The sequence below is a fragment of the Antedon mediterranea genome, chromosome 4, assembly GCF_964355755.1.
Source record: "Antedon mediterranea chromosome 4, ecAntMedi1.1, whole genome shotgun sequence".
NCBI classification, from domain to species: domain Eukaryota; kingdom Metazoa; phylum Echinodermata; class Crinoidea; order Comatulida; family Antedonidae; genus Antedon; species Antedon mediterranea.
Genome location: NC_092673.1, coordinates 8,806,031 through 8,831,125, shown reverse-complemented (window position 1 = coordinate 8,831,125; position 25,095 = coordinate 8,806,031). Strand labels below are relative to the sequence as shown.

General features: G+C 33.7%; 1 protein-coding gene across 1 annotated transcript; it reads right to left on the bottom strand.

Moving 5' to 3' along the window:
- On the bottom strand, nt 1-23,740 carry LOC140046552 (zinc finger CCCH-type with G patch domain-containing protein-like). Its single transcript, XM_072091241.1, has 12 exons — nt 23,658-23,740; nt 17,299-17,401; nt 16,503-16,627; nt 9,045-9,254; nt 8,661-8,824; nt 8,356-8,513; nt 7,872-8,055; nt 5,753-5,817; nt 5,029-5,187; nt 3,982-4,058; nt 3,305-3,384; nt 1-2,972 (listed from the first exon to the last, which is right to left on the bottom strand). The coding sequence occupies exons 1-12, from the start codon at nt 23,703-23,705 to the stop codon at nt 2,834-2,836; spliced, it is 1,512 nt and encodes a 503-aa protein (XP_071947342.1). The 5' UTR covers nt 23,706-23,740; the 3' UTR covers nt 1-2,833.
- Between the last annotated feature and the right edge of the window lie 1,355 nt (nt 23,741-25,095).

The window sequence follows — 25,095 nt, the reverse complement described above, 5'->3', positions numbered from 1 at the left end:
AATGCCACTACTGAAAAAAATCCGTTTGAAAACCTCAATACTGATTCCGATCCAGTCGATCGACAAGACCGCTTAAAAAAGTGTCTATTTATTTATTTATTTCTTGACCGTCCACCAGTTTTATCGGTGGCATTCACAATATATTGTGCGGTCTAAGAAACAAACCATAACAGAACAATTTAGGCCTACAAACAACTATACAATAAATCGATCATTGAGAGTACAGTACTTTAAAGAGGACCGTTTCTCCCCTGCAGAACTTTTATCAAATAGTTTGTAGGCCTATGATTTATTAGAAAGAGGGACGGGCTCTCCTTTTAAGATAACACTTAATTTGTTTTCATCATTTCCATCTACAAATAATAGCCCTATATGTCGTAATCATTACAGAGGGTCAAATCATTTTCTAGGTGTCTTAATTCTTCTTTTCTAATGTTGTCAAAAGTTACAGTTCAAAACAAAATGTTTAATATCTTCAAAGTAAGTGTTTAATCTTGCCTTAAAATTTAAACTGGCACCATAAAAATTGGTTTGTCAAGAAGATATTTTCTAATTTTGGTTCAGGTTTTAATTTAGAATAAACGTTTAAGTTTTTTTGTAGTAAATTGTTGACTCTGATCTATATGATTTTGATGAATACATTATCATTATGAGTTCACATCATTTGTACGTTTGTCAAGTGTATCAACACCTAAGATTTTTAATTTAAGTTATTAAAGCTACAATCAGTTTGTATCATACAATTTAAGACAATCTTTGGCCACCTTAATGTAAGCTATTAATCGGTACCCTTTCTGTTTGACATGTTCGTTATGTGTGTGACCTCTTAAATTTGATATAAACGCCCATATATTTGTAACTATTTACCTCTTTATATTGAAAATATTCTTTTTTCCAAACCAATAATTAGTAAAAACTATTCTTTTTTCCAAACCAATAATTAGTAAAAACTAACTAATTATTGGTTTGGAAAAAAGAATATTTTCAATATACTTATACCTACAAACCAGATGAACATTTTCAATCATATTTACCTCTTTGTCTTTCCCTTAAGCCTCCAATATTTATTACAACCATAACATTGAATTTGTCGTGATTGAAACCGAATTTCAATTCGTTAGCAAATCTATTGTTATTTCCTTTTCATCATTAGCTATATAAAATAAAACATCATCAACACTACCAAAGTTACTATCACGAAGAGGATTACAAATTCAAGTATGACAATTGAGAATAAAATTGGTGAGAGCACAGTCACACCCTTGCTTTACACCTTTATAAGTATTAAATTCATAATTTTAATGTCATACTTCCTCCTATTCTAACTTTACCTTTAACATCATCATAGAGAGAGCTAATAAGCCTCCAAATTTTCCCTCTTACACCTGCGTCCCAGCCGTTAAAATACCATCACACCAAACACTATATCAAAAGCTACGAAATCCAGGAAGGCTAGATGTGCAGTTTTGTCTACATTTGATCGGCAACATAATATACTTTTTAGAGTGAATATGTTATCTTCCACTTCAACGCAATAGCGATCTGAGTTTGATCTCACATGTGGTTATGAAATTATTACACAACCAACCACAAATAACACCAATGAGAAACCTGTTTATTTCTCTAGTAAAAAGAGGCTGCAACTTCAAGATTTCTCCATATTGGACAGTTTTTATATTTTGGACAGGATACATTTTTGCCTGTCGGTATTCTGGACAAAATGTCTTCCTTTTGGACAAATCTGAATTTCTTTATATTGGAAAGTTTCTCTATTTTGGACACAAAATAGTAAGCCTACTACTGTCACTATTTAAGTTTATTTATTTATTTACACATTTTGGACAAATCTGAATTTAATATAGGCCTATTGGAAAGCCTCTCTATTTTGGACACAATTATACCAATTTTGCTATTCTGGACAAAATCTTCTAATTTTTGAATGGCCGAGCAGTTAAAAGGCTGGAGCGCCGTTTACCGTACCTAAGGACCCAAGAACATTGGCATCGATTTATACTAGACAATTGATTGTATAGTGTTTTAATGTTACTGTAAGCAAATATTAATTTATTACTGTCTCATTCTAAGAAAGTCGTCACTAAGATCAGCCAAACTCGCTTGTGAGAGACAGGGCACCGGAGGTCTATCGTATATTAAAAGTTTCTCTCGTCCGCTTCTATGATTGGGCTGAGTTGGAAATTCTAAATCACTCTCTAGAACAAATCTTGCATCCAGCTACACTAACACATCCAGCGAAATGTTTACCTTTACCGTTTCTGATCGACGAAGGCCTGCTTTTAGACCTATGTGCGAAAAAGTTGCATTTTCAAATCACTCGTACTACCTATAACTGGTTTTGTTTTTTTCGCAAAGCAAATCAGAAAGATAATAGATGTGCAGTTTCTGTACTGTTCTGTACTGTAAATATTTATCTTATCAATTGTTACATTAACAATCTAGTTTAAAAGGCAATACAGTATAACTGGAACCATATTCATATATTTTATAAAGTTTAAAAATATAGTTGATACCGAGTGGTCCAACATTGATCGATTCAATTCCGTTACGACGCTTCTGAGATTTTACATTCATTCTGTATTTAATTTTTCTCTCTAGATCATAGTTCACCAGGAATTTCTGCGAACTTCTAATTTCCTCCTCCTAGGCTCTCCCACAACCTGTGTGTTCAATTACTAGTAGATTGTACATAATATTGTACAGCTGGTGTTTTCTACATAGTGATTGACAGAATGTTGTTGAAAAACCTCACATATGAAAAAGAAAATTTCAAATGAGGAGCTAATACAATCACATTTCAAAATATCAAACCCTAACCCTAAAATATAGTGAGTTTTTTGTGTTGTTTCCTTGACTTCTGATTTTGTATAATGTTATTTTCTGAAGACTTCAGTTTAATAAGATAGCCTTCCATTTCATTGATTTGTTCTTGCATGTGGACAGCAGTGCCTTTGTCTCTAGAAGAACAAACAACCATATGGAAAAATTAAAATTTTTTGTTTGAATTTTTAACTGAGGAAACATTTCAACACCAGTAAGGCAATATTTCCATAACAAACATAAAGTTGGTAGAATAAATAATAGGGTATTTTGAATTAGGAGTTCATTCCAAGGTTTTTACCAAATATATACAATACAAATTACATTACCTGCAGTTATATACAAATGAACTTTATATGGTAAATTTTAGTTACTTTTTGTCACTTTCCTGTTAGATTAAAGATAGCTCAAGAGTTTTTGTACCATCTTACTTGCTCCGTTTTCCACAGACAAACAGAAAACAAATTACCTTGAATTTCGCTGAAGTGCAGTTTTCTTGTGAACAAGATGTTTCTCTACTTTTTTAATCTCTTCTTGTGTTTGGACAAGCTATGTGGCATTTTAAACAAAAAATGATACCGTTATAAAATACTACTACTGTATTACTGCTTTTAGCACTGACATGCCAACATTCTCGTTTTGGCCGGGAGACTCTCATATTTTAGGCTTGTCTCTCGGCCTAACACGAAAAACTCCGATTTTCCACATTTTCTCCCTGATTACAGAGGTAACTGAATTTTGATGTATGTGTCGAATTTACAATATCTAAGCCATTGTACGACTATCTGCAGTCATAATATATTGAGTTTTCTCCCCCTCCCCCCAAATAGCCACCACGATGGTCACAACAAACTCCATACCGCTCCTCTGGTCTCGACAATAAATAGGCCTTTGTTGACCTAAAAGACCCAGAGCAATACAGTATATAAATAATATACAGAATGGCTCTGAAAAAACCACCACCTCCTGGTTTAATTTCAGATGTTGACATGTATGTATTGTGAAGAATCTACATGAATTTGATTGATTTTGGACACTATAAGCTGATAATTAGTGGAGTATATAGTATTTTTAAGACACAGGATTTTTTTGAAAAAAATAACTTTATCAAATGAATTCCTTTGATATAAATACATTTATATGTACCTTAATATTTAGTCCCCTTGCTGAACTTGAATTACTTGCATCATCTTTCTTGGTCTTTGATCTTTCATTTGCTTTAGCTGTAGAATTAAAAAAAAAGTATTTGTATTTTTTAGATTTGTATTTTGCTTTGATTTTGTAGATTAAGATACTGTAAAGCCCAACATTTTTGTGGCCCAAAATTTACATTTTCAATTATTTTGCGACCTTTTATTTTCGCGATTTGATTTTCTTGTTTAATTTGTTGAACCAAATTGGTGAATGTATTTCGCCTCCACGATGGACATCAATCAACAATTGAATAGCGGCAGTAAAATTACAGAATACGAGATTGTAAATTTAGGGATGTAAATATATAAATGTTTTGGCTACACAGTGGGTGAGGCACATGTTTAATAGGCCATAATTAATGTACTCTACTCTGTTTCTACACAACAACGAACGGACGGACATGACGCCGGCTGGACGGATCTCTGGAGAGCATGGCAATGGTATTTTTGCCGTTTGATACACCACATTAAGCCTTATTATATGATTTTTAATGGACAAAGGATCGTCAAGCAAGTACACTATACATTTTATAAAAATTTACCTAAGAAATGTCGTAAGCTGTTTAATTCCAATTCAAACATTATTTTAGCGATCAATCCTCCCACAGCGCCACGCTTGCCGATTGATGTGAGGAGGAATTTCATCATTGTTTTGAGCAAGGGCAGCACAGGCTGAGTAGGGCCTAGCATTTTTATTTTAATATTTAAGAATACACAATTAGAAGTTTATTGTAACTAGGCCTATTTTATATTCATTTTTTCCATATTAAACCTAGGCCTGATCGACTGTAAATAACATCACTGTTGGTTTGGTTAGAAATAAAGAACATTAATTATGACTTAGTCTGATGACTGCTTTAAAACATGGGAATTTGTTATTACCCCTTGTTTAAAACAATATACAGTAGTACAACAACCTATAAGTGATCTGCAATAACATGAATTGTTTTGTACTTATATTCATAATTAATCACATTTTAAATAGACAAAACCAACTTACATTTATGATTGCCAAGTCTAGAGTTGATAAATTCAAAAACATTTTCCTTCTTTTTACTTGTTTGATTACTTGATTTTTTAAGTCCTTTGTTTCTTTTCTTACCAACAATTTTAAGCTTTTTCTTTTCTTTTAACTCCATACAATGATCTAGAGATTTTCCTTAAAAGAAGAAAATTTAATTAAATTTTATTAATTGATAATACAAAATGTGTCTATGCAATCAATGCTAGAATCACTACTAAAGTAGTTTATTTAGATTTAGAAGCAAATTACAGTATATCACTGTGACATTTATTTTGAGTATACAGTAATTTTGTAATTTGCGTTTTAATGAACTGAATACAAATTTTGTTTTTAAGATTAATAATAATATTCTGGATTTAAAAAGCGTATAATGTTGTAAACGCTGTACATATTATTCCTATTCATTTTTTAATCAAACACGCATGGAAACGTACTCCCATAATGTGGCTAGTAATCACCGCAAGTTATGCCTTTACCTTACCAGATATCCATTTGTATACCTTGGTGGAGAGAATATATCCATTACCAGTCAACAATTCACAGTACAGTACAGTATATTAAGTAAAAATAGACACCCATAAGCTGGACACCAGTGAAGGTTTGATACGTTATGAACTGTATAGAACAGTCTCAACTATTTTTATGAAATAGCAAACATTTCCGTAAAATAAAATGAGCACATGTATAAATCAACAGTTACCTTGCGGAACAATGACAGCTTCTACAGGCTCAACACGTCCTTCACCATTTTTACCAAGACCCTTTCTGAGAAAGAATTTTAAATGTTGAGAGACTAATTTAATGCCAAACCTTATGTAATGTACATGTTTGTGTTGGCATTATAAGTGTTTAACAATTCATAAATACATGTAGAATTTGTGTAAATGATGTCAATAAATTTTATATTGAAAAAAAAACCAAAAAAAAAAAAACCAAAGACATGATCATATTATTTACAAATCTCTTACTTGCATTGTATTTTAGTTGTGCATTACAATTTTCCCATGTATGTAATACATTTTTATTTGGAACTGACTTTCATTGATGGTAAAAAAGATCTTACAAAATGTGTACATGTTAAAATATGGACAGTGAATAGTCAATGTTACCTATAAGCAAAAAACTTTGTAAAATGACGTACGGTAAAGGTGAAAGTGAGTTCTGTATAGTATTCATATAATAAGCTGTTAGAATCTTCCCAGTATTTTACAACCAGGTACTCATTTACAGGTGAGGGGACTAGGATTCATTCTTATTGGGTCTTTCTCCATGACAGTAGTAAAGTTTCCTAAAATATTCAGCTGTTCACAACCCAGTCAACGTCCAACCGCGCAGTAACATCTGTTTCTGTATTTATATTATACTTGTTCCCAAAGATGGATTGGTCTCCTGAGAATGCAGAACATTTGATGTCGAGAACATAAAACAAAGACTGAAATATCCCTCCAATACCATCCATAGTCTCCCAATGTAGATTTTGAATTGCAGGTCACTGCTATCGAACAAAAGAGCAGATCATCTCCGACATAATCTTATGGCTATCATATCAATGAATTATGTTGACTGTGTTGCAAAAGATACCAACCTATTCATTGATGACCTATAGTACTGTACCAAATCAAATGAACAAAGAACTATGGCATGGCATTGTGAACTACATCGCAGAATGCGTCCACTTGATGATGATTATTATTATTATTATTTATATAAATTTAAATATAACATTGATCAGCCATCCTAGCAAAGTGCTGCTCTGTGTCATCCTTAACCGCTTTAAATCCAAGGCTGAGGAAATTCTGTCAGAAGAGCAGGCAGGTTTTCGAGCACGGTGGAACTGCAAGGTCCTACATCTCCAACACTAAAAGGATCTGTTCCACAATTTCATCGACTTCAAAAAGGCCTTTGACAGAGTGTGGCACGAAGGTCTTTGGCAAGTCCTTAGAATATTTGGTGTCGAGGAAGAAATCGTCCCAATCGTCAAGGCCCTCTATGTCCAGCAGCACGGTGCTCCTGAACAATACACTAGGAAAGATGACATAGACTTTTTGGGAGGCAGTAACAACGAACCTCACCAGCAGTCTGGATTTAAGAGTCAGCGCTTACGGCATGGAGATAAGTGCGGAGAAATCGAAGACACTGCTAAACTGCACAAATACCACCAATGTAAACATCACTCTAAAAAGGAACCACTCAAAGAAGTTGACAGCTTCAAATAGTTTGAAGCTATCCTCTCCAAGGATGGCACCTGCACAGCAGATATCCGCAATCGGATCACTGCAGAATTGGCAAGACTGGATAAGGTATGGAAGAGCAACATCCGCTTCCATACTAAGTTTCAACTCTACAAGGTACTGGTTGTTTCAATCCTGCTGTATGGATGCGAAACGTGGACCATAAAAAAAGACAAAGAAAGAAAAATCCAGGCTTTCGAGACCAAATTTACGAGAAGACTACTTGGCATTTCATGTAGAGAACATAAAACCAACCAATATGTTCTGAACACTGTCAATAACCTGCTGGGCCCCCAGGAACCTTTATTCGCCACCATCAAGCGGCGCAAGCTGGCGTGGTTCAAACACCACGTGGCACAACAGCCTGTCCAAAACCATCTTGCAGGGCACTGTTAAAGGAGGATGCAGAAGAGGATGGCAGAGGATGAATGAGCTGGGTGGACAAAATCAAAGACTAGACTGATATGACCATGGAGGCAAACGACTGCTTCTTCAGGCCTCCCCCTACCTAACGACTCAGAGAGTGTCAAGGGTTTGAGTGAATGAGTGAAATATAACATTAACAGTTTATATTTAGTTACTGCTTACCCATATTCATAACCCATTTTCAACATAAGCTTTGATCCAATTCCTGAAGTGTACTTTTCCCATTCACCAATTGCACAACCACCTTCTGGTTTCCACAGTAAGTTAATGTCAGATGTAGAGGGACCAGCAAGGGAGACTGTAAATTCCTCTTCACTTTCAGATGATGAGGAGTATTCAATATTTTCTAGAATATTTTTTTTAGAAAAAGAAGCAAGTCACTGTCAAGCATAGTATGAAATACGTCACCAATTCTTTCTTCACAGAAATATTGTAAGGTTAGATTTACACACAGTATGGACTTTCACAACTACAGAGCAATTAATTATATTTGTTATTTGCTATTTGTTTTCTATGACAATACTGTAACGTACAGTGAGAGTCAATAAAGAATTATATATTAATAGTTCATTTAAAAGTGCGAGCATTAATATCCTAATTTAACATTATTATCCATGTAATAAATAAAAAATTAAAATGAATGTACCAATAGGAAGAATGCTGTCAAGGTCTAATGTGGCCGATTCATCATAGTTTTCATATTGTACTGTAATTTGATGCTTTTCAAGGTCTATATTGCCAACTATTGCTTTGTGCCATATCATATCATGTTTTGCTAAACATTTGCAACCAGTTTCTAATTTACTGTAAAATGAAAAAAGTAGTTTTAAATAATGTACCAACAAAATTGTGGTGTGTCTATAGTGTTAAAACATATATTTCTCCTTGTTCATTTCAGAGGAAAGTGTTAGGGTTGAGACAATTCATCTTTAATTAAATGATCATACTTGCCTAAAATCAGGCTCTTTATAATTCTCTAATTCTTCAACATTTACTAGATGCCCATGAGAGAACTTGCAGTCACTTTCCAAAAATTTACATTTTCCTTCCAGGAAATACGGACATGGAACCATAGAAACATGAGTAGGGTTACAAAATAACACTCTCACTTTAACCTGAAACAAGGAAAAACACCACAAGCTTTATTTGGTTTAGTTTTGACAATTGAGATTGCAAAATTGGTCCAAATTGGTTGGACAACAAAGTAGGTAACAGCTTATATGGTTATTTGTCATAAAAGCACAGTAAACCATCACATCTTTACAGACAAATCAGGAGGTAATGCTGTTAAACAGCCTAATTTTTCTTTAGAAAAAAAAAAACAAAACCATCTACCTCCTCTTTACCACAAGTGTTTTCACTATTTAGAACTATTGCATTGTGATACTGAGATTCTCCCCATTCTTGTGAATAAAGCAGACAACATTGAGTTCCACACAACTCATCTTCTTCCACTTCATCAAAGTCTTGATTAGCTTTCTTCAATGTGTCTGTCACATCACTAGGTTGACCTTCCACATGTGTTACATCCTTTGATAAAGATTCCTAAAAATATACATTTCAATATAAAGTGCATAATGTACAATAAGTCATTTATAATTTATTTCGCCATATAAAAAACAAAAACAAACATGTAGACAGAACAAATAATAGCCTCCACAAAGAAATACATACATAGAATTAAACATTTTCAAATATTTAAGAAGGTAACTGCAATTGTGAGGATACAGATATTGGGAATGTCTATTTGCTTGTTTACATTTAACAAAGCTAACAATTTTATATTAAAATAATGTTTATTTGGAAACGATACTTTTTTGTAAACAGGGCATCCAAAAAGAATTAAATACAAAAATGAACACATTAAAAACTTACAAACAGAACAAATAACAAACTAGAATTTAATTCGTCACTTTGACGAATTATAGGTGATCATTTTTATCATTTTATTGACATTCATATTTTTTAAACATACACGTATGTTAACATACAATCGGTTACAATATTATACGCTTATTGTGCTGAGTTGTGCCTATTATATGCCAATACAATATGTACAGTATATTCTGTACTGTGTATATCTATATACAGTGTAGCATAGGTGAAATTATGGACACACATCATGTTCTAAGTTTTTGGCACTGATGACATTATCAAAAAAAACTTGTGTGGATAACAATATCGAAAGATAATGAATTTAGCAATAAAATATAACAATTGGAAGAAAATTTGGCACGTAGAAGGGCCGTGCACGCTCTTTAAAAATTGTATAACTTTGACAAAAGAGGTGAAAAAACTACTTTTTAACTTCAACTGGCCATATGATAACGTCACAACATCTGATAGGCTTAATTTTTGTATGAATTCATATCTACATTTCACCAGCTATCATACTAAATTATAAACATTGAGGTCAACTTTAATTCAGAAGAGCTGTAAGGTATTCAAATATATGTTGTAGGTAAAATTACGTAACCACCGTTATCTAAATTTTAAGACGTAATGACGTCATCCAAAAGAAAATATTGGCAACTCATAAGTAACATAATTGGTTGAGGTAGAATGTATTAAAAATTAAAAGAAAATCGATCACAGATAAGCGAGTTGCGCTCTGTTGAATATGGTGGTCTATGACAAAAGGGGAAAAACCCCTATTTTAAAGATTCATGGGGCCAAATGATGACGTCATACCACTTTGTATGTATAATGTGTATATACATGTATATCTACAACTCATTGGCTTCCATAATAAGTTAAAAAAATTGGGGGTCACCATGCATTCTGAAGAATTATTTTCATTTCAGAAATGCCTTATTTTTTTACCATTTTTAGCACTTTTGTACAATTAATGTGCGCATTTTGTCATTTTTAACGTGCTCGTATAGCACTATTTTAAGTCGAAATGGACTCAAATTTGGTGGATGTACCAAGGAAGATGAGTAGAATGCAGTTTGGACAAAAAAATTGTATTTTTAAAACTTTCTGTGTACGCACGCGCAAAAACGTGTTTTTGCGCAGTAATTTTTTAAAACACGCAAATGGCCTAATTCATGCTCTAAATTGATCAAAACATAATTTTGAGCTTTTTAAATTTTTTACGCGTGATTTCACGCGCATGACCCTACGTGCGCGTGCGTTTTTATTTGCTAATATTTTTACCCTTGACCTGAAGTTTACGTGTTGTGAATTTTATTAATATGTGATAATGAGTTATGGAGATATGATTGATAATGTGATTTCACAAAATGGCGTATAAATGACGTCAAGGATGAGTGATCACGCTGAAAAGCTTATTAGGACTAAGTTACAGTATTTGAAAGACATTGTGAAATTTTGGTAATCATTGACATTTAACTTTTTGAGATAATTGTTACACAAAATAGTGTACAGAAAGAATAAAGATTTCATACAATAACAATAGGTGATCATTTTATTCTAAATGATCACCTAATTAGAAATAGCCTGGGTGCAGAACAATTAATATACACATTTGCGGGAAAAAAGTATAGACAATTTTTTATGGCACTTTTAAATTTTGGCCTATATAACACACACAAATTCCTATTAACACACACAAATACCTATATATAGGGGATAGGAAAAATCAATTAACGGTGTTTGTTACTTGCAGTTGTGTTTTAATGATTAAAATTAGTAGAGGCTTACTTTAATAACTACTTCTCATAGTAGTTGATGAATCAAGTCGATACGATGACATCATCATGCCAGAATCCAATATAGCGTCCAATTTGGCGGGAAAAAACAGAGTATTGCTAAACCCCCGCAAACCCCTGCAAACCTAAAAAAAAACATAGCAAACCCCACCGAACCAACATAAAAGTGATTGAATCATGGAGTGTACGACCCACTGGGTATGTCCATGTAAAAAAAAAATTAAATTTCTATTGTTAACTACTTATTTTTGGGGTAAAACATCATTTTTTGGTTAAAAATTAGCTATCATTTTTTACCAAAAAATGATGTTTTACCCCAAAAATAAGTAGTTAACAGTAGAAATTCAATTTTTGTTAACATGGATATACCCAGTGGGTCGTACACTACATGATTCAATCACTTTTATTATGTTGGTTCGGTGGGGTTTGCTATGTTTTTTTGGAGGTTTGCAGGGTTTAGCAATCATTTTTGACCAAAAAATTATGTTTTACCCCAAAAATAAGTAGTTAACAGTAGAAATTTAATTTTTTTTTTACATGGATATACCCAGTGGGTTGTACACTACATGATTCAATCTCTTTTATGTTGGTTCGGTGGGGTTTGCTATGGTTTTTTTTAGGTTTGCAAGGGTTTGCGGGGGTTTAGCAATACCCTGTTTTTTCCGCCAAATTGGACGCCATATTGGATTCTGGCATGATGATGTCATTGTTATCCACTCGATTTATCAACTACTATGAGAAGTAGTTATTAAAGTAAGCCTCAGCAAATTTTAATCATCATAACACAACTCCAAGTAAAAAAAACGTGAATTGGTTTTCCCTATCCACTATATATAGGCATTTGTGTGTGTTATATAGGCCAAAATTTAAAAGTGCCGTAAAAAATTTTCCCCAAGACCCTGGGATGGGGATTTTTTTTCTGACATTCTATATTGTATACTCTATCAGAAAAAAAAGAAAAAAATTTTCCTATACTTTTTTCCCGCAAAATTTGTACTGCACCCAGGCTAAAAATGAACAAGTCAAGTCAACTTTTTTTATTTATCATTTGTTTTAAGAAAAAACATAGAAATTCTGTTTGCTCTGTCGGCGGAGCACAATATCCAACGGACACAACACGAACTCAAAAACAAAAACATTACAAAAAAGTGTCTACATTATGTTTAAGGCTCTGATAGCTCCTGGAAAGAAACTATTTGTAAATCGTGCCTTATTGGCCTTAATAGAACGAAATCGCCGACCGCTGCGCATCAACTGGAACACTACTAGAGGCCGGATGAAATTGATCATCTTTGATAGCCACTGCCTTTTTCAGAAGACGATCCGAAAATATGTTCTCTAAAGGCAATTGTGCAGATCCAATTATATGCGGTGCGGTCTTTACTATTCTATTTAGGTCACGCTTTTCATTTTCGGTAGTGCTACCGAACCATACCGTTAAAGAATACGTTATGACACTCTCTATAACTGACCTACAGAAGGACGACATTATTTCAGAGTTTTATACCAAACGATTTAAGTCTACGTAGGAAGTAGATTCTTCTTTGGGCCTTTCTAATAATGTTACGTGTGTTAATATGCCACTTCAGATCATTTGAATTATAAATACCCAAGAATTTAAATTCTTCTACAAACTCAACTGATATACCATTAATAAATATTGGATATTTGACATTAAGTGATTTACGGAAGTCAACAACCATTTCTTTAGTCTTAGATACATTCAAGAACAGATTGTTTTCATTACACCAGTCTACAACTCGTTTAACTTGGTTGCGATAATTAGACTCATCACTGTCATCATTGATTAGACCTACAATGGTAGTATCATCCGCGAATTTAGCGATATGACAGTTACTGTACTAGGTAACACAGTCATAGGTAAATAAAGTATTTATAATACGCTTATCCGATATAATGGTAACAAAAGTTACAAAATAAAAAAAAAACAATAACATGAACAAAACTAGACGGTATTTCGAGAGTACAAACCTGTGTTATGACAGTTACTGTACTAGGTAACACAGTCATAGGTAAATAAAGTATTTATAATACGCTTATCCGATATAATGGTAACAAAAGTTACAAAATAAAAAAAAAACAATAACATGAACAAAACTAGACGGTATTTCGAGAGTACAAACCTCCGCCTATTGTAAAATTTCCTTACATAAAATGTCCCCGGAAAATATATATTTAAAAAAAAAAATTTTTTATTAGTTGTAAGTAAGTGTAAATAGGCTAGAGTGTTGACAAAGTGCGAGGCACGCGAGGCATGCCAAATATTTGTGCGAGGCATCATTTTATCATTTCTAAAAGTGCGAGGCATGCGAGGCATATAGTTTACAATTTCAAAAAGGTGCGAGGCATATCTTAACGGGCTATTATGCTATATTATAGGCCTAATAATCAATCGATACGTACAAGCGTATCTAAATAGATTCGTGTATACACTCATCATGTTGTTTATTTTTATGTAACGATTGTTTTTTCATTCAAGTCATATCGTGTCAAATTTTACTTTTACAAAAGTGCCCAAACTACGGTTCAAAAATCTGAACGACAGTCTTCAACTTTCGATAAACAATAATATATGTTATAGCGACACACTCATCAAATGACTGCAATGTTTGTTGGCATTTCGAGCGTGTTCACTCACATGTCTCTCGAACATAGCAGAGTGAAAATAATATTTTGCCACACCCCTGCGCCTAGATCCGGTAGACCCGAGAGATGGACAATCCCTCTTTACTATTTAGCAGGTAGCGGAATGATTCAGCCCTCAGCTCAGAGGATTGTGGTGCATTCCCCTCCTATAGCACGTGGTTTCAGCATGCAGCAACGCACAGACTTCTCTCTGAGCGGCGTGCCAAAGACATTTTTGACATTCCATTCTCTAGGAACAACACGTGTACCTCTCTCGCAAATAAGGTGAACAGCGATTGCTAGGACAAGTTCAATAACTGGCGGTGAATAAAAGGTAACTGATATGCCGATCCAATAACATGCCGCAAAGAAAAAAATTGCGACAGAATTCTGGAGCGCGTGTGAAAAAAGACTTACGTCCGACAATTGTAATACTAGGCCTAAAATTAAACTTTAGCTAATATGCTTAGCCCTAACCTAGATAAGAGGCCTATGTAGAAAATAATTTAATCAATTTTGATAAAATAATAATTGGTGTAATATTTAATAATGATACACTATTCCTGATTTAGTAAGCTAGGTATATTACGAACGATTTTTATTTATTGTTGTCCATGTACGTACTAATAAACCTGGCGCTAGTTTCCTTCGCTTGTATTTTTACTCCAAATTTGATAACTAACTTTATCGTGTGAATACCACACCTTAGAAGTATACCTCATGAGTACTCTAATGAAAGAATTACATAAAAAGTAACAAATAAATCCTTAAATTAATGATTTTACAGGCGTGTTTCTCGCACACTGTTCGCGAATTTCACTTATTCAATGTTCAATATTTTTGTTTCTATGGAGCGCCAAAAGAGCAACGATAATAGAGGACTAAAACTCAGTGGAATGCGTCAATTTCTCATGCATTTATTGGTGAAAAACACGTTTTATTTCAATATATTTGTTAATTTGTCAATAAAAATGTTGTAATATGTTACTGCTGATACTGTTCTGTTTTCAAAGAATAATAATCGATCCTAAATCAACATCACTACCTAGTCTAGACCTAGGACATCCTACTAAGGATATTATGATGAATTTTTCTATTTTATTCTTTAAAAGGTTAACGAAACCGTGTACATTATCAACAGTAACATTTTTCCTTACTGACAGTGACAAAATCTATTGAAATTGTACTTGATTTTCACCAAATAATGCGTTAAATATAAATGGATTCCACAGTTTTTTTAGCCCTCTAATTAATTTTGCTCTTTTGGCGTTCCATAGAAACCAAAATATTGAACATTGAGTGTGCGAAATGCGAGAAAAACAACGTCTGTAAAATCACCAATTTAATGGATTTATTGTTACTTTTATGTGATTTTTCTTCATTAAAGTAGGCCTACTAATTCTAAGCTGTGGTATTCAGGATAAAGCCTTGGTTAAAATACAAGGCAGGTGCAAAAGGAAACTAGCCTAGCGGGCCTGGGCCTAGGCTACTTCAATTTCGGTGATTTCCTGCCTTGCAATTTTGAGAAATGATAAAATGATGCCTCGCATTTTTTGATGATGGTAAAACAATGCCTCGCATAAATTTCTGACTTGCCTCGCATGCCTTCCCTGCCTCGCGTGCCTCGCACTTTGTTACTACCCAATAGGCTAACTGCACATTACAAAGTTGTGGATGAGAGTTTGATGTAATTGTTATGTATCCAGCCTCTCACAGTTGAGATCGCTGGTTCAAGTCCCGCTGAGTTTTTTTATTATTATTTTTTTTTTACCATGATCTTTGACTCTGACCCTTCAAAATTTAACCACAATTATATGATGACTCATTGATCTTTGTGGCTAAGTATGGTGAGAATCGGATAAAAACTGTGGTCTCTATAGGCAGTAAAATAGTTTTTTGTTAGTTGTGACCTTGACCTATGACCTTTTCCCTTCAAATTCGAACTCATCCGAGCTTTTGGAGCATATATCATTGTGGCTAAATTTGGTGAGAATCGGATAAAAACTGTGGCTCCAGGCTGTTCACAGACACACACACATACACAAACATGGGTGAAAATATAACCTCCTTGGCGGAGGTAATTAAACTTAAAGTTAAAATGAACATGGTAAAATATATTGAAAAACACAACAATTTACTTAACATCAGAATTTATGTTCGATGTCAATAAAGATCTTTCTTTTCACAATCATTTACTGCTTAGATAAAAATGTTATGATTTCAATAACAGTAGTGTAAATTAGTTATGTCAATTTCATTACCAATGATGAAATATGATTTTCAATTGTTTTTAAAGACAACAATCAACTGCACGCCTGATCTACTGTATCTCAAACATAATTGGAAGTTATTGTTTGGAGCACACGTTTTAATTATGAGTTTTCCTGGATCTTGTTTCTTTTATATTTGTCAAATTATTATATTAAATGCAATTAAAAATTAATTTATTGTGAAATGAACAGGAATAAGTTACCCTGAAAGCCTCCAGTTCAGCGTTGAATTCATCTTCTGTATTACCCAACTGTTGTCTAGACGATGTTCCAGATACATCATCCAGAAAGTCCAGTAACTTGCTTTTCTTCAGTGACAGTAAACTTTCTGAAAGTATCAATTGTGCAATAAAGTATTTTATATAACACCTAAATAAATTCCTGTCATTTGGTTGGACGACTGTGGGTCACATGGCGTGCAATAGTACGCACTATAAAACGGTCATTCAATAGCACCTTTTTTCATGTAAAAAAAAAATCTTATCACATTTGAAAAATATTAATGGGAACATCTCTACAAGACATGGAATCATTGAAAACAAAACAGAATTAGCCTAGATAAGTTCCAGTTGCCTGGCAAATTTCGTAATGATATCGCTGTCTTTCTACCCTTTCTGCCTAACTAGGCAAGTTAGTAATAGGCTACAGTAGGCCTAGGCGCTTTAGCCTGGCTAGGCCTGGGATTGATTGTTATTCACATTCACCTCATGCCATTATTTGTACACTCATAAACATTCATTATTTGTATAATAATATACAGTATATTAAAGCAATGAAGGAATAGGAAGGTATCTTGCATGTATTTCTAAACTAAGTGCTTTATTATGTATTACAAACATCTAAATAGATTTTAGTCGATAAAATGTAACAGTAGTGTGGTGAATTCTGATTTTTTAACCGGATGAAGACCGGACAGGGTATGGCTTTACGACTGCATAACAATGATCAAATTCAGATTGAAAAAAACGTAGGGAATGTGGTTTTAAATGAAAATGATACCTTCAGTTAACTGAAGGGCGTCTCGAAGATCAGTTTGTAGTTGTAAAAGGTCATTCTTGTCCACATCTGATGCGCTGGTTAGAGCAGCCTCAACTTGTTCTAACTAGAAAAAAAAAACACAAACAAAAGCATATTAACATTAACAAACAATAATTGTGTCAGTGTTAGTTTAAGCGCCAAAGGTAGAATAGGCTAATAATAACCTTTTTTAGTTATCCACCCTATAGGATTTTTGTGTCTCGCGTATCTCTAAAACGTGTAATCAGAACATTTCGTAACTTTGTCAACATACAGTATCAATATTAACATGCACATCTTTTTTTTCAATTTTTTCAGAGTTGCACAATGTGACTTGCGCAAGTTTGACATTCATGATTACTGTAAATGTAAAAAATTCCCACACGAATAAACTTATTTACGTGTGCAATATGAAAAACACAGAGTATGAAAAACATGTTTTTTTCTCTTTCCTAGTAATTTAGAGAAATTAAGACCATTTCCATTTTAAATCACGCCATAGGAACACATTGAGTTAGACATTATTCATGCGTTTTAGTTGAAAAAATGTACAAAATATTGTCAAAATCATGCCTATTTTTCATCAATTAAATTATAGCTCAGGATCAATGGTGACCCCAATTTTAAATTTAATATGCAAGCAGATCAGTTGTACTGAAGATATGAATTCATGCGTATTTGTCATAGCTCATTATATTTAATAGAGCGTATCTCGCTTTTATCCGTTTCTCAGATTTTAATATTTTTTACTCAATCAATTATTATCTGTTATAAGACTAGAGTTACACATTTTTAATAAAAAAAAAAAAAATAACGTGGGCCACTTAATTTTATCTTTACAGTAAATTTCAATCAGTTGTAGCTCCTTTGAATTTAAAGTTATAGTCACGAATTGATTACATTTTCTTTTACATTGCGCGTGTACGCTTTTATACTCTTCATACCTTCTGTGATAGATTTATGAACTTTAATTGCAGAATAACGACACACATGAAGTCTTATAACTTTAAAAACCATGTCCTTAAAAATTGCTAATTCAATGCAAATTTATAAAAAATATGCCTATTTTAAATCTATTATAGCGCTTCAGGATAAACGGTGACCCACCATTTTTTCAACTTACTATGAAAGCTAATGAATTTATGTAACAACATTGTTGCTTGACGAGTGTTCTGACTCTTTATATTTACACTACAGCAATTTATTTTGTTATTCACGACCGGTTCCTTCACTTTGGCCCTGTTTCTGCTGCCAAAAAAATACCGTATTTTATACGGTATTTTTTGAATACCGTATATATACCGTATTTTTTTGGCAGCAGAAACTGCGCTCATAAAAAATATACCGTATTTTGTATACCGTATTTTCCCCACAAAATTTGTGGATAAAATACGGTATTTACAAATTTATACCGTATTTTTTGTACCCTTTTCTGCTGCCAATAAAAAATACCGTAATTTTTTTTTTACCTGTGACATGAGGTCAACATCGTGTTTTTATTTTCTGTCGCTGTCAGCTGTTTTACACACATGTATAGATATATTCGGCGAAAATGTGGAGCGAAGACGTCACAGTATTTACTATATACATCTGTGTGGGGAAGGAGAGGGTGGGGAAGCTAAAATGTCCGGCCAACTAAAAGGTAACAAAAGGTACAACCGCATTTATAAAGACATTTCTAAAAAAATAAAGCAGCAGGAGTACGGAATAGACTTGTCTCCAAAGCAAGTAAATTCAAAGCTGAAGAGCCTGCGAAGCAGTACAACAATGCAAAAGACAATAACTCGGGGAGGGAACGAATTACTTGTCCCCATTACGATGTTTTCTGGGCTCTCACAACATCTTTATCACTATAGGGCTAGACTGTTGAAAGTGAGACGTAAAACTTCCTTTATTGCGACTTTTAATTATCGACCAAATAAATGAATGGCAATTTGGGTAAAAATTATGAAATTTAACACGAGCACCCAAGAAGTATTGTTAGCAGAAACGGGGTACTAAAAAATATGGTATAAAAAATACCGTACTTTATACCGTATTTTGAGCAGTTGCAGCAGAAACAGGCCCTTTGAAATACCAAGATATATAATTAAAGCAATACTGGATATTGGACTTTACGAAATTAAAAGCGCTATAAAAATTGTGCTGTGTGAATATTAATCTAGGGTGTGCATCAGAAAGTGACAACGTTGAACTCTGTCACAATCAGTCGGCAGTTTAAAATATTTCAATGATAAAATATGAATTGATAATTGATAGAATTAAGATGTAATAATAAAACTACAGCTGTTTACAGACTTAAAATCAACGATAAATTGCACATATTGGTGGTAGTCAAAATTATATAATGCGTGCGGACACAAAAGTCTAAATACCAAACTATTCCTTATATTGTCGCACATTGTTATTGTTTAATGAATTCTTTACCGTAATTTTGGCAAACAAAGCGGTAAGTTGTTTTGATTTTCAACAAAATATCAAACCATTTGGATCCATTTTGTTTGTGTTTGTTTGTCTTTCTTTCAAAGGTTTTGATATTTTGCAATTGTGGGAGCTTTGTTATTATCTTATTTTCTACTTTTGTAATTAAATTGTGGTCTAGTTTTTCTGCATTAATAAGTTGTTATATACTAATTCGCTGATAACAGTACTCTGACAAATTATTTTAAAAAAACCAGATTGTATAACAAATATTTGGAACTATTTAAGTATTCCTTCACTTTGAAATATCTGTAAACTCAATGAAAATGAAAGCAATACTGGATATGGAATGGTTTTGGTACAGGTTGACCAGCACCCGCCTAATTACTAGACATACTGTAGCTAGGCCTACTGTAGGTAAATTATATTGCATGTGTCCCTGTCCCCTTAATATCCATTTGTTTTGTGGGAAAGTGTCCTCTGAATATATTATAGAAGGTGTCCCAACAAAGAGATTCTACTGTCACCATGGATACTCTTCCTCAAACAAGTACATAGTTTATTACATTATTTTGTATCATGGGATCACGAACTCATGGAAAAAACACATTTAATTTATTTTATGGTGAACATCAATGAAATCCAAATCGTTTTCTTGGACCTGATCGTCTTTCCTTTATTTTTATAATGGGCCTGCAACCGTTAATTAATTATATTGACCCGAAAGTCCACACAGTTGAGCCTGAACGTCCACAAAGTTGGGCCCAAACATCCACTCGCGTTGGTACACCTGATCGTCTTAAAAAAAGCCTGATCGTCTGACCCAGATCGTCCTTGGGATTGACAGACAATCGGGGCCAGACGATCGGACTTTTTTTACAAACGCGTGCGGACGTTCGGGCTCAATGCCTAAGACGATGAGGCCAATATAATTAGACGATCGGCCCATTATAAAAATATATGGATTTATATTTGTTCACCATAAAATAAGGGTGTTCTTTCCACGAGTTTGTGATACAAATGTAATAAACTATGTACATTTCTATACTCATTTATTTGTTTTGCCGAGAAGGCTAGCCTACTTGGCTATCGGGCCCAATGTTAATACTATCCTATCGGGTCCAAATTTGTGGAATTTCTGGCCCAACGCCTAAGACGATCGATTGGGCAAAAACGTATAAAACGATCGGGCACATACAAAAATAGGCCCGATCTCTATGATGACACCGATCGTCCGTGGCCCCGATCGTCTGATCACCGTCCTTGGCCCCGATTCGTTTAGGCGGTGTCAGATGAAATCGGTCGCGCTTGAAATCAGTCGCAATAAAATCAACATCCGGTATTTTGTATGGAGCGCCGCTAGATACGCTTTTTATCACATTAGTTACGTTTGATATCGGTCGTGTTTTATTTTGGTCGCGCTAATTTGTATGGGGCGCACTAGATACATTTTTAATGAAAACGCTTTAGTTAATTTTGAATATTGAAATTTCTAATAATTAATACTAATTTATTGACATTTTTTTTACCTTGATCTTTATTTTTTAAGTACAGTAAATATAAATATTTATCTCAATATTTATAAATAATTTGTGTTTTCATTTTTTGAATGTGAGTGTCAATGAATAATTGTAATGTGTTCGTTTAGAAAAAATCGTTTTAAAAATGTTTTATTGAATATTGTTTCAGTTTTTGAAAAGATTGGCATGCTACTGACTAAAGTTTTGAAAATGTTGAAATAATTTAATAGTTAAACAAGTAGAGGCGCCTATTGCGTATTTTTTAATCACAGTTAATTACGAAACTCGTTCTATACCGGCAAGTGGATACCAGCTCAATAAAGGAAGACGATGCATGACGATGATTTTTTCTTTCGATATCCGCCACTCTGACGTGAGCATGGTTTTGGGATAATAATAAAATATATAGATAATTATATGCCGTTAAAATCAATCTACCGAGCCTATACAGTAGGTTTATTATTTACATAAAATGATTATTATAAATGAAGAAATAAAAGATATTCAAATTAAAAACTATAATATCGCCGACGTATATACGTAAATTATATACATCGTTTCACATGGAACTAGGTTTCACAAAAACATGTGCAGGAGGCCTATACTATAGATGTTTCAAACGTATGGTTATTAGTAATAGGCCTATACGTCATCTTTACCTGGCCATGGACAACAATCGTACGTGTTTTGTCCATTATTTTACACACTAGTGCATGTTTTTTTAAAAATGGGAATTCTCGTCAGCAAAATAACGTATAGTTTAACGGCTGCGCGATCATAGGCTGATTTGGGGGTTTATTTCAGTAACTTGCCTTTTAACAATCCACATAATAATAATTTTTACTAGAAATTATTTTAAACATTAGAAATAAAAATATACACGTGATTTGCCTCAACAACAATAATTCATTATATATCATTAATATCATTATCCTACATAACGTACGGACATAAATAAAATAGAAATAAAAATAAGGTGATCGAATAGTATGTTGTTAACGACATGGATATGATTTATCTGCCACAGTATGCATAAGTATAAAAATAGATACGCTGGCTTTTTACGGACTATACATTGTAACAATTATTGTTTTTAAATAAATTGTTCACTTTTACGTAATTGTTTGCATAATAAAAGACACAGACGTATATTCTCTTTATAATATATTAATTCGTACAGTACATAATAAAATAAAAGGTAAATTATTATATGCCTAATATAAATTATAATATTTTAAACGTGTTTAGAAATGGCCATTTTAAAAAGACACAGTCCCTCTCCGAGACCTGTAAAATAAAAAATAATGATTGATAATAAATATTTATTAACCAAATAAAAAATATGCACATAAATAATCTAGTTCCTAAAAAATATCAATTAAATCTATATAGCCTAGGCCTAAACGAAGAAAATGTATATCCCGCTGGCATGAATCCCGCTGGCATGAATCTCGCTGCATACAAAATAGCGCGACCAATTTCAAACGCGACCGATATCATCAAACGTATAGCTCTAGCGGCGCGCCATACAAAATACCGGAAATTGATTTTAGACGCGACCGATTTCAGCCCGCGAAATTTACCTCGGCATTCGGCAATGCCGAGGTAAATGCCGAGGTCCTGCTAGCTTACCACGGCATTGATTTGCCGAGGCTCTTTTTATTGATTTAGGCCTTGGAGTAAAATCAAGGCTACCACATACACAGCAAATAGATAGTTTTATGCCTACTGTATTACAGTTTTTTTCAAATTTACCTTCGTTACAAGTGAATTAAATATATCTTTAAATATTTGTACTGTACGTTGGAGCTATTATTAGGCCTAGGCCTAGACCGCTCCGGCGTTTACAACAACAACGAACCACGCTCAGCAGCTCTATCGTCGTATGATGTGAGTTTAGTGAGGCATGACAAATCACATGACTTATTGGTACTTGGCTGATCTGAGAGAATGGAAAAGTCCAACTTGTATTGGGGATTGAAAACCACGTGGTTTGTTTGCGTGGTTAAGCCGCGCCGCAAATGCGCTGTACATTATAACCATGGAGTTTACTCCATGATTATAACACAGCTATTTTTAGGTACAGTACAGTTAATGTGTGTGTGATTGAATACTAAAAATAGCTTTGGGGGCTGAACAAAAAAAATGCCGACGTGTTGCCGAGGTGGGTTTCGTTTACGTCGGCATTTTTTTGCCGAGGTCATTTCGTCCCAATTTCGAGGGCTGCGATTTCATCGTAAACCGTCTAGGCCTAGCCTAGGCTAGGCTAGGCTTGGACGAACTAAGCGATTAGACTAGGCTAGGCCTACTACTAGGGCCAGGCTAGCTTATATAATGCCATGGCTTATATAATAGCCATTTTTTCGACCTAAATAGGTTACCTAGGCTAGCCTTACTTACTTGACTTTTATACAGTTTTATTGAACTGTCTAAACTCCTTTCGTCCATCCAAGTTATTTTGTTGATGATGAGTTATTTAGACATCACACCTATGGAACGCCCTTACTGCCTTCTTCGGCTCTTTTCCTATTCAGCCCTTTTAGTAGAGGAGGAAATGGGGGTTCCCATGCATTCCTCTGAGGTATATTTTTTAATGTGTTTTATTTATCCCAAAAGTATTTCTAGTATAATATAACCAGATCATGTTGTTAACATTTTTAAATCGTGTCCTATGGGGTTAGGTTGGGTTAGGTTGTTTTTTTTATTTTTACTTAACTTGAAAGTGGCGGGAAAACAGAGCACACTTGCTAAAAATAAAATTTAAAATTAAGTTCATTTTGCGAATGTCATTGACAAATTGGTGCAAGTGACGTGCCGCAGTATTTAAAATCAGAGGTAGTTTTGTGATTTCAGATTTTTGTTGTAGGCCAGCCCCGGCATATGTCAAGTTTGGTATCAAATTAAAGCTTATGACATGTACAATACCATTACCAAAAAAAATATAATTTCACAATATAATGACGTCATCAAAGCGACACCCATTATATTGCATAACTTCGTGGGAAAAAAGAAATCAAATTATTTTGGCATGTTTGGTATTAAATTAAAGCTTATGACATGTACAAAACCACGGAACTATATAAAATATAATTTGAACAATATAATGATGCCATTACTTAAGCCATGCCCATTATATAAATATATTAGGCCTACATAACTTTGTGAAAAATGAAACGGCAGTATGCGTAACTGAGCTAATGATTACGTAATCATTGTTGAACGTATGCTCACCACCTGGGTTGATTTGCTTAAATGCCATGCGACGTTGAGACGATGCCAGCGTAATATTATTCTACTGTATTGAGAGGTTACACACTACTATATTGAGAAGTTATACAATATATTATCTCGATTGTGGCATGATTAAAAGCCTTCCGTCTTCTCTCTTATATATTATCTCAACTCAAAGAAGTGGCCAGTGAGGCCGCAGTTACAATAAACATGTCAAGTTTTAGTATCAAATTAAAAATTATGACATTGTATAACAACACAAGCATATATATAATATATTTTGAACAATGTAATGACATCATTTAAGCCACAACAATATAAATAGATAAATACGCTTTTACTTGAATTTATTTAAAGTATGGCACTGTTTAATTTGAGATGGTAGCGAGTTCCAATTCCTTATTCCATTAAAATAAAAAGTTTTATTAAATCTGCCAATGTGGAACTCTAAAGTTTGTGGAACTAATCTGGTATGATGCCCATGAGTATCACTAATGCGTCTAAAATTAATAGTAGTCATGTATTTTGGACATACTTGTTTAAAAATGGTAAACATGGCTAAGACGTAGATACCTTACACGATTTCATCCTTCAACATTCCAAGATT